The 17,325-nt window shown below is 38.1% G+C and overlaps 1 protein-coding gene across 1 annotated transcript in view; it reads right to left on the bottom strand.

Moving 5' to 3' along the window:
* LOC124594191 (cytoplasmic dynein 2 heavy chain 1) overlaps positions 1-17,325 on the bottom strand; it is a 786,854-nt gene that overhangs the window by 90,854 nt on the left and 678,675 nt on the right. The window contains exons 63-64 of the mRNA XM_047132551.1: positions 4,400-4,560; positions 3,971-4,207 (exon numbers count right to left, since the gene is read on the bottom strand). Coding sequence (XP_046988507.1) covers positions 3,971-4,207; positions 4,400-4,560 — 398 coding nt within the window. The remainder of the gene's footprint in view (positions 1-3,970; positions 4,208-4,399; positions 4,561-17,325) is intronic.

The raw sequence follows: 17,325 nt of genomic DNA, 5'->3' as shown, positions 1-17,325 counted from the left end.
TCATAAGTCCCCTAGAACTTAGATCTACTTAAATCTAACTAACCTAAGGACAGCACACAACACCCAGCCATCACGAGGCAGAGAAAATCCCTGACCCCGCCGGGAATCGAACCCGGGAACCCGGGCGTGGGAAGCGAGAACGCTACCGCACGACCACGAGATGCGGGCGATTATAATTAAAGATGAACTTTCAAACCACTGTAGAAATAACACCACTGGTCAGAATGACGTCAAATTGCAACATAATATTATCAGAGAAGGGGGAAACATATGGCAGAAGAAAAAAAATAGCGTGAAAATTGATCAATAGATGGTGTTGTATGTGTTAGAATATGTAAATGAAAACACCTGTCATGCCCACGACCCACTGAAATTGGTATAAACACGCCGGGCACACAGCTTTTCCTCCTTTCACATCTGCAACATTCGCCATGACTGTCTCAATGCAGGATCACACCCTGCTTGTAAAGCTGTACTACAAGAATGATGACAGTGCACACATCACTCTGCAGAAGTTCCGGACACTGATGGGTTTGAAAAAAGGCTTTGATCCGATGACTGCCATGGGTCTGGAGAAAGAGATTTGCAAATTCAAAAAGACCAGTTCTTTTGGTGTGCAAACTGGTAGAGGGAGTAAACGAATTGATTCAACGTCAGTGGAAGAAATGGCCACAGCAATGCAGGAGGAAATGAGTGGTGGTGTGCAAATGTGTAGTGCATGGAGAATTGCCCGAGCATTGGACATACCCGTGAGCACTGTGTATAAAAACCTGCAAAACATCCTTCTTTGCTACCCATTCAAAATTAACCATGTGCAGGAGTTGCTTCCTGTTGACCTGCCAGCAAAAGAATTTCTTGCTCACATGGAAGTGGACAATATTGGCCGTGGAAGACTTTGTGGATGGACAAAGCTCACTTCCATCTGACAGAATTGTCGAATATGGGCAACGAAAAATCCACATGCAAATCAAGCAGTACCACTTCATCCTGAAAAAGACACGGTGTGGTGCACAGCATCATTTATCATAGGGCCATATTTTTTCGAAGAGACAGGTACTTCCGGTCCTGTTATCTGTGCCATCACTGGTAAGCACTATGAGTGTCTTTTGCACAACCACATCATTCCAGATCTCCAACAGCATGGATGTGTGGATGGGATCATTTTTATGCAATATAGCACACCTCTGCACATTCCAAATCCAGTTAAGCAGCTGCTGAAGCACCATTTCAGAAATGCTAGAATTATCAGCCACCATTTCCCAACAGCCTGGCTGTCCCGCTCACCTGAGCTTAATCCATGTGACTTCTGGCAGTGGGGCTATCTCAGATGTTGTGTTCACTGTTCCGATTGCAAACTTAGCTGCATTGAAGGCATACATTGTGCAACACATTCTGAACATGACCCCAGAAATGCTTCGATCAGTTGTGGATCATGCTGTTTTTCGATTTCAACTTGTTGCAGAAAACAGTGGACAGCATATTGAACATGTTTTCCACCAGTCACATGGAAATTAATACTCCAATTTGACGCTTTTTGTGCAGTTTTTGGCCTCGGGATACTTAAAAACCAATGTGATTGATGCTTTTTATGTGGTTTTTGGCATCAGGACAATTAAAAACCAATGTGGTTGATGCTTTTTGTGTAGTTTTTGCCCCCAGAACAATTGAAAGCCAATGTGAGTGATGCTTTTTATGTGCTTTTTGGCCTCAGGACAATTAAAAACTGATTTTTGGCATGTAACTAACAGTACCACACCTGTATACCCATGCACACTGACTAGTACAGTTTGTTTAACATCAAATGTACACCTTAGGCATTGTTGTATGATTCATTTGTCATATGTAGTACCAGTGGTGTTATTTCTACAGCGATTTGAAAGTTTAACTTTAATTATAATCACCCTGTACATATATAATGCAGTGTGTGTAAGTGTGTGTGTGTCTTGAGGTAAAATACATGCACAATAAAGAAGCAGTACTTGAATTTATTTTGTAGTGGCCGGTGTTTGAGATTTCCAGCTGGGATGGACTTGCCATCTTTGAGAGCAGAGTCTACTGCCTCAAGATAGCGCAAAGTGGTAGAACCAAACAGTTAATAGAGATAAGTAATGGAGCACAAAAATTTGCAGCCTACATAGTCCACCTCCATATAAGGCCTGAACAACGGTAAGAATGTTGCATTCTTCAATACCTCTTCTCCTATCTTCCATGCTCCACAGAAGTTTACCTGCATACCTTGCGGACTAGCACTCCTCAAAGAATGGATATTGCAGAGAATATTGCAGAGAAATTGGTTGGACAGAGCACAACGGATTCTTTCCAGAAAGAATTTCCACTCTGGAGGGAAGTGTGTGTCACTCGGATTAAAACTGTGTGACAGACCAAGATTTGAACAAGGGATCTTTTCCTTTAGAGAAGACCTGTTAGACAGGGCAACCACAGCTGTGACTAATCATCTCATTAGGAGTTAAGAAGCCATTTCAGATATATTTAATATTTTTATCATCAGACCACTAGCAGTTTCATGGCACTGAAAACCATGCTCTCACGTGAGATTATGGTTCTCATTGTCACATAGCTGGTTGTAATTTGATAATAAAAAGATTAAGTACACCTGAAGTGCCTTCTTAATCCCCAAGATGTTTTCTTTAGCTGGCAAGCATGCTATACCGACAGAACTAGCCACGTATGACTCATGATCTGCCTTTGAAGCTTTACTTTCCAGGTTGCACATTTGAGTCCTGGTTTGGTACACAGTTTTAGTCTGCCAGGAAGTCTTAAGTGAGTGATTTCTCCACCGCGTAGCGAAAACTCATTCTGATAACAATCCTTTAGTATATGACTAAGGTATTTCTCTTCAATACCCTTTTTCCCAGGAGTACTAGTAATGCAAGGTGTGCAGGAGAATTTCTGTGAAGTTTGGAAAGTAGCAGAAGAGATACTGGTAGAAGTAAAGCTGTGAAGGTGGGTCATGAGTCATGCTTGGATAGCTTAGTCAATAGAGCATTTTCCCATAAAAGGTAAAGGTCTCGTGTTTGAGCACCAGTCTGACATACAGTTTTATTCCACCAGGAAGTTTCAAATGAGTGCATACCCTACGGCAGAGTGAAAATTCATTTTGGAATCTCGATGCCTATAACAAATTAATCTGATGAGCAGTTTCTACTGCTATCAAATTATTATATGTAATTATAAAATTTTTTACCCCACTTCAAATGCATTCTCCAGACATTTCCCAAAGTCCAGTGAATGTATCGTCATTATAAAAAAAAAAAAAAAAAGTATTTCAGATAATTTGTCAGGTTTCCAACATGGATACAGCTTTAATGACTGTGCCACAAGCCCTCATCCTCAACAATCAGAGAAGCCTTTAAAAACAATCCAAACAAAAATCTCTGCCCTTTTATGAAGCTCACAGTACCTACCCATCTAATCCACATTAACTAATGTATGCTGACACTTTCATGACTCCCTGAGATATAGGAACTCTTATCGCACTGATGTAAATATAATCTATAAAGATAGTCAAATATTAAGGAATTAGATTAATTATTTTTTGCCACATGTCTTTTTACTCACATTTACTTTTGCCTGTTTTACCACAATAACCCAAGCTTTATGACTTAGCAAATACTTTTGTAATTCAAAATTTATAATTTATATCTAAAAACAAAGATGATGTGACGTACCAAACGAAAGTGCTGGCAGGTCGATAGACACAAAAACAAACAAAAACATACACACAAAATTCAAGCTTTCGCAACAAACTGTTGCCTCATCAGGAAAGAGGGAAGGAGAGGGAAAGACGAAAGGATGTGGGTTTTAAGGGAGAGGGTAAGGAGTCATTCCAATCCCGGGAGCAGAAAGACTTACCTTAGGGGGAAAAAAGGACGGGTATACACTCGCACACACACACATATCCATCCACACATATACAGACACAAGTAGACATATTTATAATTTTGCGTACCTCATACGTCATCTTTAGGCAGGACTGGGCAAGGACAGATGAAAAGTTTAAGTGTTGTTCTGTTGAAAGCCATAACCTAAAGTTTTCATGTCCCTTTACTGTTCTAAGATATTTCTCAAGATCAGGTAGACAGGCTGTTGCCAGATGAAGGTTCTTGAGGCACAGCCAGTTACCCTGATCAGCAGCAATCTGAAGAGCCTCCAGAGCCACATTCAGTTCATTTGCACACAGCACCATCTGGAGAAGGTAGTGAAATTAACCAGCACAGAAAATTGTAATTACTGTTCAGAAACAGTAATATAAGACACTACATTAAAAAATTATTTTCAGCAACTTTCAATATAATATTATCTAAAAAAAATAAGCAACAGAACAGAATGACAAACTGAATAAATTTTCCAACTGAAATAGGCCTATATAGTGGCATACTTCTTTGTATTTTCCTTCTCCTACAGTTGCACTGGCAAGTTCACGCAGTTCTTCAGAAGGGTCTGCTCCAGGGGAAGTTATCAACAAGATGGGCTCAAATGGTAATGACTCTGAATACAACTGTTTCAGGCTAATTGCTGGTGGTGATAGGTCAGACAAACCTGTAAGAGGAAACATTTAAAAAATGATAATAATCTTCATTTTGTGTCAAATGTTTTGAGTATGGCTATAAAATAAGTTAACACAGTAGGAAAATATAGACTGCTATTTATCATAAAGAAGACATGTTAAGTAGGCACAATTAAAAGACACTTACATAAAGCTTTCTGCCACAGCCTTCATTGGCAAAACAGAAACACACACCATTCATACACACAAGCAAGCACACCACAGTGTGTATTTCTCTTCTGCTGATGAATGATGCAGCCGAAAGCATTATATAAATGTCTTTTAATTGTGCCTGTCTGCAACTTGACATGTCTTCTTTATGGTAAGAAGCAACCTATCTTTTCCCACAGTGATGATGATGCTACCTGGAGTTTCCATTATAAAAAAGTCAGACATGTTTAATATATTTTATAAAATTATGACACACAATTAATTGGAGGGTGCCACTTGCCTTCCAGAGGTGAAATTCTTACTGTTGTTGTCAGACATCTCTAAAAATACAGGAAAATTCCTAGCTTTCAGGATTATTAATTTGTTCTTGAAGAATAAAATAATAATTCCAAATGTCTGGCTAGTGGCTTACAATTTAATGTATGGCTATGAGCAGTACCGAGAATTTTATCTCCTGAAGATAAGTATGGTCCATAATTTTATAGTAGTCTCAGGTCAATTTTCCTTTTGATATCATTAATGAACTTACCAGACAAAATATTAGTCTCCATCAAAGAGCATACTAGCCACTTTGGAAGTCTGTCAATGGTGTAGAAATGATAATAGGTAGTCTGGTGATGATCCACCAACGATGTAATTCATGGCTGTGAAGAGGTGTGTATGTGCCAGTCAGTGATATGGAATCAGAATAGTAAAATGGGTTGACAAGGAGATGTGGCAGGATGGCAAACAAAGGCTAACATGTTTGGATGTGACCACACTGTGAATGAAGTTGCTCGATCTGTTGGTGTGTCAATGCAGACTGGCCAATGTATCAACAATGAATGGTGTATCACTCGCAATCGTGTAACATGCTATAAAAACAGTAGTCATGAAAAGACCCTGAGTGACGGAGACTTAGAGTAGGTTTTAAACTGACACAAATTGCTGCTGTTTGTGAATACAGGCCCTTATCAACCAATTGGCAAGCAAACATTGAAAAACAAAGGTAATGGAATGCAGTCAAATTCAGTTATGTGATGCTGATGGAATTAGATTAGGAAATTAGACACTAAAAGTAAGTAGATGAATTTTGGTATCTGGACCAGTGTTTTTCAGAGGTATGATGCAATGTTCTTTTGGACATGCAAGCAGTATCATACTCATGCCCTGACACTGGGAAAGTGACTTTCAATTAAAATACCTACCCTGTATAGGATATACATAAAGAATGTATGAATGCAGGTTGTACAAACACAGCTAGCCTTGAGCCGTGCTCGGATAGCCTGATGGTAAGGCACAATATGCAGGAAAACCGGATTCAAGTCCCAGTCCAGCACTAATTTTTGTTGTTATCATTCAGTTATATAGCTGATGGTTGTCCATATTTACAACTACGAATACATTTAATTTATTTCATAATTGCTGTAGTTGCCACAGTGCCGGTTCCTTCGGACGTGCATACATCATACTTCTGAAAAAACAGGCACTGCAATATAGTATTTCTAAAATGTGGGGGACTCTTAATAAGTACGACCAAAAGGGATATTTAATCATAAAATGCATGAATGGTCATGAGTCCATTTGACCAATTGAAGAGTGTCACAAAGATGTTGAAAGAAGTGAGCTGGGAAACTCTTGAAGATAGATGCAATCTAACCTGTGAAAGCCTACTTAGAAAATTTCTGCAATCAACTTTAAGTGATGAACCTATGGATATAAACAACATCCTATGTATCACTGCCATATGGATCTTGACAACAAGATTACACTAAGCACAGTCTGCACGGAGATGTTAAAGCAATCAGTTTTCCTGCATTCCATAGATAAATGGAACAGGAAAAAGTCCTAATAAATGAAAGTACTCTTTGCCATGCACTTCAGTGATTTTCAGAGTACAGATGTAGACAATGTAGATGTAGATGTCTAGCAAAGTAATGTGGTGTTCAGGCCAAGCATTGAGTTCAGAACAGCTAAGTTACCTTAAATGACACTGATACTTTTGTCATCAATATTCTACAGTTGGTACATGTCATCACTTCTATTATTGTTTGAATTGGTGCCTGCTGAGAATTTGATATTAGATGGGGATGGCACAAATATGGGTGAAAAAAAAAAAAAATCCTAGTTTACATTTCCCCAATTGCTCGACTCCTGCATTTGTGAGGATATCAGCCAGGTACTGAAAACAATCATTTTTCACAGAAGCCATGATGCTTTGCTTTGGTTCCCCTCTCATATAACAGCCACATAATAAAATATATCTGGATATCTGAAACAATGATGTGAAGCCACTGAACATGTCACATAGAGCAACTGATTGATAATGTACACAAAACAATGTACTTAGGAACAGTCCTTACATTTTATTGACTTGTGTAACCTATTGTAACCAGAATATCACAGGTGACCCCTGTGTACAGAATGAAGACAGGTAAAGTGAGGTATGCATCATATTAACATGCCAAGATAATTTTTACTCACAGACAACTTTTGTGGGTTTGGCTCAGTGTTCTCACACAAAAAGACGATTTTATTTATTCTATCAGCTATGTATTGATGTTTATATACAGTACTTATTATACATTGATTCTGTACCTTTAGAGAACATTTTCATGTATTATCTACTCTTCCTCTCCTGGCCCCACAAACCACAGTCAGTGTTCAGCCTCATCAAGCACACTTCTCCACAGGATTCTATCCTTGGCATCCTCTTCCCTTGCTCTAAGTATCTGAAGATCATTGGCCACATGGTCTCTCCATCTTATTTTTGGCCTATCTAAGGTTTGTCACCCTCCAGGTCTCTTCTACAACACTTCTCTCAGTCTTAATTCCTGCTCTCTTCCATAGACATGCCCAGCCCACATTAGCCTCCTTGTCTTGACTTCCACAAAAATATCTGGTTCATTAGACATCATCCTGAGCCCACTATTTTCTATTTTTTTTCTTCTTTGCCATTCTCCTCCTTCATAAATTGGTCCAAATATCTTCTGCAGGATTTTATTTTTGGAAATCTTCATCTTTCTCTCTGTATCCCTATCTATTCTCCATATTTCTGCCCCAGATAATAATACTGGTCTGATTATGATTTTATTTATCCTTATTTTGGTTCCTCTTGATAAATGTTTTGATGACAGTAGTTTGTTGAGTGAATATGATGTTCTGGATGCCTGTTTTATCCTTGCTTCCATTTCTTGTTCCTCATCATTTCTGTTTTTTACTCCGACCCCCAGATATCTAAACTCTCTTGTTTCTTCAGACACATCATTATCAATCTCTATGGTATCCCATCTATTTATCTTATAATTTCTTTCTACCCTCACAAATGATGTTTTCTCATCATTTACCTCTAATCCAACTTCCTTAGTTTTTGAAACAGCTTTTTAGTGAGTATTTTCAGGTCATCTAGATTTTCAGCGATTAATGCTCCATCACCCCCGAAGGCCAGTATTTTCATTTTCTTTTCCTATGCTATTTCCCTCCTTTGCTTCACTTGTTGGATCCAGTACTTCCTGTATTATTACATTCAACAAGAATGGTGATGTGGCACTGATGAGGTCGACACCAGCATCGATATCCGTTCATCTTTGGACTCTGAGCATCATTTTTGGACTCTGAGCATTGTCTTTAGGCTGTTCCGCCATGTTCAGTTCTTTGTGAGCCTTGCATGTGTTTAGGTGAATAAACGAACTACTGCTAAATGGGTGTTGTTTGGTGTAACCAACCCGAACTTCTCCCTCAGTGATATTCCACCTCCTTGCCTCACTCCTGATTTTATGTCGAAAGCCACAGAATGTTCTCCACCAATTTCCAATATGCCTTTTGAGCCTTCCAGTGCAACTTTTGTAAGACTTGCAACCCTCTTTGGTATTCCAGACTTCTGCATTTTCTCCTACAACTTTTCTCTGTTTATATTATTGTAGGCTTTGTTAAAATCAATAAACAATATTGCCATTGTTTTGTTGTCTTCTCAACATTATGATGCAACTTCTTTCAATGCACATATCAGATCAGTGGAATCTTGCTTGCTTCTCCTCTACTATCTGTTTTAAATGAGATTCCAATCTTTTCTGGTGAATCTTGGGAACACTTTGTAGGCTGTACAAATTAATGAGATGCATCTATTATTTCTCCATTCTTCTTTATTTATATATGTATCACCCTTTTTATGGATTGTTGCTACGACCACTTCTTTCCACTCAGATGCCATTCTTTCATCATTCCAAATGATGGTCACAAGTTTGTGTACTTATTTTGCAATTCTATCTCCTCCCTTCTTAAGTAGTTCAACTGTTATTCCACTTCTCCCTGATGTTTTGTTGCTTTTTAGTGTTCTGACTGAGTCTACAGTCTCTTTCAATGTTGGGGGTGCAACTAAGCTCTACGTTTTCATTTATTACAGATGTACATCCAAGAAGTATGAAAAAAACTAAGATACGGAATTTATAAAGTAATTTTCAGAATCTGTGGAACTAAGTCATTTTTAAAAACGTCTTCATTTGAAAACAATAAAAAAGTTGAAAAACTGGAGTTTGGTATAATCTGTTTCAGACTCCTGCTGTTTATACAAGAAAAGTGGCAATTTTAATGTAACATTATACTCTTTCTCACTGCTTTAATGGAACAGGTTTTGAAGCCACTGTTGGAGTCAATCACGTGCTCAACAACACAGCTTGGCCTTATGTGGCCAACAATGGTTCAGTTGCAGCTTGGTAGAAGTCATTCATATGTGTAGACAGCTGGTTAGTGGTCATGTTCACATTAAAAGTTGTGGAGTAGTTGTGAATAATGTAGCTACATGAATGAAATACAACGTATTTGATGGGCCCAAGGGACACCTTTTTTCTGCCATGTGGTTATAAACCATCTGGAAATGAGTTGGGAATAGTAGTGGGAAAAGCCATATTTCACAGGTGTGAGTAGTGAAATATCATTTCAAAAAATGTAGGCATCTTAATCAGTGGGCCTGATGAAAGGCAGCCAAAGAACTTGCAGCTTATGAGGTATTAAGGGTGTGCTTCTGTATAGCTACTTAGTTTGTGTGATTGTAATATTAAGCATATAGATTATCTAAAAGTAAAGATGCTGTAACGAAAGCATTGGTATGTTGATAGGAGACAATAAAACACACACACACACACACACACAAATTTCAAGCTTTCGCAACCCACAGTTGCTTCATCAGGAAAGAGGGAAGGAGAGGGAAAGACGGAAGGAGTGGGTTTTAAGGGAGAGGGTAAGCAGTCATTCCAATCCCGGCAGCAGAAAGACTTACCTTAGGTGGCAAAAGGGACAGGTATACACTCGCACACACAAACATATCCATCCGCACATATACAGACACAAGCAGACATGCTTTCTTTTGGTAAGTTACAGCATCTTTATTTTTAGATAATTTTTCCCATGCGGAATGTTTCCCTCTATTATATTCATAAGCATATAGATTGATATAGCACTGGTAATCTGCTATGAGGAAGCACCTATACGCAAAGAGCTTGATAAGTTTATGGCACATTAAGCAAGAAATGATTCATCACTGCTACCTCTGGCTTGTAAGAATGTACAGGTTTTTGAAGTGGGAGGATCTACAGCTACCAGAGTGGTGATATTGTTGATGACTGGTAGGTCAATGTTTTTATAGAGCCATCTGAGAGATGACGGGCAGTCTCAAGGAAGGTATCTTTTTGAGTTGATCTAAGGTGGACCAGATGAACTCAATATCAGAGAAAGTATTAAGATTGTGGAGAAAGGAGATGCGAGTGTCTTGGGTATCATTCATGATTATGAAGATATGATTAACAAAACTGAATCAGACAACAGACTTTGATACCTGTATGTATGTAGACTGGCATATGAGGGTGCCATATTTTGTTTGAACACTTTCCCCTCAGACAATCATTTGTCTATGTGTGCTAACTTACAAAATATGGTGGGAGGTCTGGAGTTAGCAGCACACTGGAAGACATATTTTTTATGGTAGTAAAGCCATGGTTAATAGAGAGGCCAAAATTTTTTCTTCACTGTTTTGTTTGCATTGTGTCTATATTGTTCTTCTCATTTAATGTAGATAGAATTCCATTTGGCTCTTAAGTTACTAGGCTGTTTGCAGTCCTCCAATTGGTCAGCACACTATGCTAATTTTCCAACATACTCAAATTTTCTATAAATTAAAAAAAATAATTAAAAAAGATATAACCGTTCTTTTACTGTCATTCTCACACATTCCCAGGAAGTTGTGAAAGATAGTACTCCAATCGCGTTCTCTCCAAGGCTTTGAACAGGGTGTATTTATACACCTTTTAACAATTATATTCTCTGACATTATTATGTTATTTCATGTTTGATGTTACAATGGCAATAAGTTAACTCCAGCAAAACTGATATTACAGAATTTTAGTAGAAATTAAAACAAGTACAATGGTAATGCATATTTCCGAAATTAATGATCTTTTACAAGTGCAATTTTGAAACATACATACAGTTGACAATTAAATTCTTATTATTCAGTCCAGAACATTCTCGAATATCTTTATGTAATTTAATTAATTATGTGATTTTATGAAACAATTTTGAGCTGGTAACATTTCTTCAACATCAAATTACAATTCAAACGTTCAAAATGACTTTTTACAACATTTGAAGGCTAAAATGTGGAATAATTATGTACATCACAAAATCTTTAAATCGTGTTACAAAAAATTAATGAATCATTCTTCTAACATTATTTATGATACAAACTGTCTTTCTGAATCAGGTTACGTCTCCAGTTTGAATGAATATTCACTAGTTTTCGTAATATGTGGACATTGCACTGAATTTCTCTACAGAATGTTCCAGGAACATTAATTATGAGTTTAATTACAGATTTTTAGTTGGTGATTTCTGAAAGAATATTTTGTCCTGACTTGCAAAGATACATACATGTTAAGCTTTTCCAAAATTAATGGTTTACACATTTATTTTGTGCTATGGTAAACAATGATTTATAGTAATTGAATTATAATACAAAACTGAATGAAAAAGGTTACCAATATTTACACACTATTAACACTGATTCCACAACTTGTTCTTTATCTTAAAAACATCTCGAAATTCATATCAAAGCAATAATGACTTACTTTACCTGTACATTACTCTACCTGATTAAGAACATACATTAATTGGTCTGTGACACAGTTTAATATTTTTGTTACAACTATTTCACACTGTTGCACAAAGTGACCTTATTCACTAAGAGTCCTTATGCACTACCCATATCTGTTTTAGCGTGTGCATCTGGATACCATTTATATTAACCCAAATCTGAAGTGTTCTCTTCCTTCATTCTGCATGATCCAAAGACTCATATGGTACTGTCAAATCTCAGTACATATTTCAATGTTTCACATACATAAAAGTCTCATAGATGGTGAATTATATGACCAAACGTTACATCTCCTACTGTGCTAAGCACTCAGTTTTCCATACTATCACCTCCATATTTTATATTAAGCTTGGATGTAAGATGCATTCTATGATTTTTACATCAAATATATAGCCATGAAATGACGTTCTGCTCTGAACACCATACAGTATGTTTATTACATATTTTATTTAGATTGTATTGTTTATTGTAATTTTTCTTTCAAGTGTGTCATACCTGTTTTACTTCTATGATAAAATACAGGTAATTGCTTAGCAGATTACACAGGTATCTGTAATCAAACTTCATTTTATGCCTCACAGGGATCCATTTAATGGCAGTATAATGCTTTCAATCTTTATGCTGAAGCTCACTTGATGTGTCTTATTTTTACCCATGAGAATTTCAGAATGGGACTGTAACTCCAAAACTAGTAGCAAAGAAAGGAATAAAGTGTACCTGTCAAACTGCTGTTTCCATAAAAATTGACTCACAACACATTTGTTCCCCTGTGAAGTTTGATGCGACAATTCAAATACAGTTCACAAATAATAGTAGCATCCATAAATATAACACCAGGAATGATGATAATATCCAAGATCCATAACTGAAGATTACTTTTGCACAAAAAAGGAGCAAAGTATGCAGTTACAAAAAGATTTAATCCCCCCCCCCCTTTTGAATTATAGGTGCTTGTAAAGAATGAAAGCTTTGGAAATAAACTGAAATCATTTAATCATTTCTACTTGACAACTGCTTCTACTACACCAGTGAATTACTGAGAAGATAGCATGTATGTGGTTCGGTTACACTTAAGATTTTTTTTGCAGAACAATTTTATGTGTTAGCTTCCTGATGTGTTCCACACCATGGCAAGTTGTTGCCACTGTGATCCATGGAAAAGCAAGAAACTAATTTAAACTATGGACAGTTTCTTAAAATGAAAAAGTAAATAAAGCAAAGATCAAATATTAGGTTAGGAACTGGAAATAATTATATGACGGGAAGGAGAATATAAACAAACTTGGGTGAATGTGCAGTGAGATAATCAAACAATGGAAAATCCAGGATTCAATGTAACAATATTATGAAGAGAATACTTGTTACTTACCATGGGAAAGAGATGCTGAGTTTCAGACAGGCACAACAAAAAGACTGTCAGAAAGTGGGCTTTTGGCCAACAAAGCCTTCATCGGAAACAGGTAACTAAAACACACACACACACACACACACACACACACACACACACACACACACACACACACATACGACCACAGTCTCTGGCCACTGAGGGTAGCCAACCGACTCTCCTACGTAAAAGATACCAACAATTTCCTCCACCGACTCTCCACAGTTCCTGTTCCTTCACCGTTCCTGTTCCTTCACCACCTGGTGCCCTGCCCGTTACCACAGATGCCATCTCCCTTTACACTAACATCCCTAATGCCCGTGGCCTTACTGTTACTGACACTACCTTTCCCAATGCCCATTGGATTCCAAACCTAAAACATCCTTCCTAGTCACCATGAACATTTATATCCTCACCCACAATTACTTCTACTTTGAAGGCATTAACTACAAACAAATCTGAGGTATGGCTATAGGCACCCAAATGTCACCATCTTATGCCAACCTATTCATGGGACACCTAGAGGAAGCCTTCCTAAAACTCATAATCTCAAATCCCTTACCTCGTTCACTGATGACATCTTCATAATCTGGATAGAGGGTGAGGACACCTTATCCACATTCCTCCAGAACCTCAACACTTTCTCCCCCATTCACTTCACCCGCTCTTACTCAACCCAACAAGCCACCTTCCTTGATGTTGACCTCCACCTCAGAGAGGGCTACAACAGTACTTCCATTGATATCAAACCTAATAACCACCAGCTATTCTTCTACTTCGACAGCTGTCACCCATTCCACACTAAGAAGGCTCTCAAATCCTGCCTCACCACCCCTGGCTGTTACATCTGTAGTGGCAAGTGGTCCCTCTCAAAATATACCAATGGTCTCACTCACGCCTTCACAGACTGTAATTACCCTCCCAATCTTGTACAAAATCAGATCTCCCATGCCTTATCTCTCCAGTCACCTGCCACCTCCCAGAGTCACACCATCTGGCCACAGAGGAGCATTCCCCTACACCCTCAAATGAGAAATATCCTATCCACTATCTTTCCAACCCCTCCCACAGTGGTATTCCGCCACACACTGAAACTAAACAATATCCTCATCCATCTCTACACAACCCCTGCTCCCAACGCCTTGCCTCATGGCTCATGTCTCTGTAATAGACCTAGATGCAAGTCCTGTCCCATCAAAGTCAGGGCTACCAGTGATGTGATCTACAAGCTAAGCTGCCACCACTGTGCTGCATTCGACATGGGCATGACAAACAACAAGCTGTCTGTTTGCATGAAAGATCACTAACAAACTGTGGTCAAGAAACAGCTGGGCCATACTATTGCTGAGCATGCTGCCCAACAATACAATCTACATTCCCATAATCTTCCTGTTCTCAACCTTCATTATTCATTGTCCGTACCCATGTAGCCTTTTCCCTGCTCCCTTTCCATCACTGCACAGTCCTCTATTCCACTAATGCACCCACAGTCTTTTTAATTCTCCCCTTTTCTGCTAACCCCTGCCCCCCACTCCGCCCTCTGCCTAACCTCCCAACTGCATCTAACTGCGCTACTGTCTCTCCACCTCATCCCTGTATGCTCCCACAAGCTGTACTTTATCATACCCCACCACTACCCTGGTATCTCTCCCTTTCCCCACTCCAGCCTCCTCCTTTCCTCTGCCATCCAGTTGCTTCTCCGATCATGCGCCACTGCTCGCTGCCTGGCCAGAGATTGTGGTCACATGTGTGTGAGTTGGTTTGCATTGTGTGTGTGTGTGTGTGTGTGTGTGTGTGTGTGTGTGTGTGTGTGTTGTCTATTTCGGACGAAGGCCTTGTCGGTTGAAAGATCACTTTCTGGCAGTCTTTTTGTTGTGCCTATCTGCAACTCAGCATCTCCACTATATGGTGAGTAGCAATGGGATAATCAACAGAGAAAGAACTGAAAATAAAATAGAAAGGTAAATACTGGAGACAAAGATGGGAAACAAACATCTATATGAGATAACTAAAAGCAAGAGTGTGAAAAACTACTTCAGGGACATGGTACTCTGAAGATATTAAAAATGATAATTAATCCCAATGACAGTAATGGGAAAGAAAAGATCACACAGGGTCTATGAGTCAGTCATGTGCAAGAAATATGACATTTGTCGACTGCTTTTGTGCAGGAAAATCAGGCAAAATATTCTAAAATGACATATGGAAGCTGGATGGAGCAATAGTGTTGTGAAATATTTAAAGGAAATGCTAGGAAACTGATGGCTATTAGCTATCTGGAAAGAAAAATATTGGATGAGCAGTTAATGAAGCCAGTACTTAGAGCAGTGTAAAAAATATGTACATGCCCACTAAATTAGTGAGCAAGAGGTGATTCATGTAAGTAAGGAAAGAAACAGCTGAACAGCAATAGATCTGGGAGAGAAACATATGTAACTGTAATAAAGAATAGATAATACTAGTATATTCTGTCTTGTCTACTGTCTCCCTTTTTATTATGAACAACTTATCATTTCTCCTGTCTGTACCAATGTTGTGAATTCATCATATTTCTATTCCTTTCCCCTCCTGTCCTTCCCTCTCCACACCTTTGCCACCCAAACCCCTTTCTCTTCCCTATCCCTTGCCTCTACCTTGTCCTTCTCATTTTCTGTGACTGCAAATATTTGTTTTATTCAATGACCAGTTTTGATCATTACAACTATCATCAGGTTGATTTAAAACAGTGTGCTCATATTTATGAGAAGAGCACTATGATAAATTAACAACTTTAACATTGAAACAGATAAAAATAACTCTATTAACTATTTAGACCTGATGATCATGAAAATAGACATTATGTTCAGCATTTATACAAAACCTACATGTGCCAATAACATTATTCATGCCAAAGTAACTAAATATATCAAAACAAACAGCCATGGGAATGGATACATAGTGAGCTCTGACATGAGACCACATAATAAGATAAAGAAGAACACAAATACACGATCAAACAGAAAGCAATGAAAAGTAACAAAATTTTGTCCATGTGACATATTATGGGCAAGTTTCTCATCAGCTAGTGAAGCAACTGAAGAACACAACCATCATATGCAGCTTTGAAATAAATAATACTCTGACACTGTGGCTTAGACACAAGATAGGTAGCAAACATAATAAATTCCTCAAAACAGACAGACAGACAGAAAATTTACTATTAGATTTAGGGAACATACATGTCTGGAGAACATAAATGCATTTGAACAACATATGACTGTACACATGTATACTACAACAAAAAAAAGAACTTGTGCTGAAGGGTCATCTATTGAACCTTTTGGAAGAAATGGAGATCTACAGGAATAAGAAACATGACCCCACAAAACTGCTGAATGAACAAAAGGAATTTACACTGAATACCTATATTTCTTGTATGACAGGCTGTTGTGGTTCTTGAATGTCCTGATATTCTAACTCCATCCATTTGTTTTTTGGCCCTGGCCCTGTGTCAACCATGCTTTCTTGGCTCTATTTTTGTGAGCCCATTGTGCCTGGGGCTTTTTTGTGTTTGAAGATGCTGCTTTCAATCAACTTCATTATGTCCTACATATCATACATTGCAGAGGTCTATTTGGGAGCAAGCAATTACAATTTATCTAACATTTTACTGTGAGTGGATGTTTAAGCTCTAACTCTTTTTTTAGTTACATTTTTAACTCATCCTATTTTGAGTCTTGTAGAATGTTAAACATTATGACTCTGGCTTTGTAAGAAACCTTTGTAAACAGTGCTAATGATCAGCATCATCTAGCAGCTGAGGCCGCTCCACTCTTTCTATTACTGCTGTAAGCATAGTGTGCTCACGATGGGCCTACACTATGGGTCATGACTGTTTATTACAATTTTATCACATTTTTATACTACATGCAACTGCCAATCATGGCTATAAATTTTATGTACCTCTTTTATTAACTTCAAGGAGAAAGGTATGTTGTTTATTAGATGCTTCTCAGATATTTGAATCAATGCTACTACTATTAATTTTGTTAACTTATCATAACAGTCTTACTCATAAATAGGCAAATTATTTTTTAG

This window comes from Schistocerca americana, chromosome 2 (genome assembly GCF_021461395.2).
Source record: "Schistocerca americana isolate TAMUIC-IGC-003095 chromosome 2, iqSchAmer2.1, whole genome shotgun sequence".
NCBI lineage: Eukaryota > Metazoa > Arthropoda > Insecta > Orthoptera > Acrididae > Schistocerca > Schistocerca americana.
The sequence above is the reverse complement of the archived record's forward strand: the minus strand, read 5'-3'. Positions and strand labels throughout refer to the sequence as shown.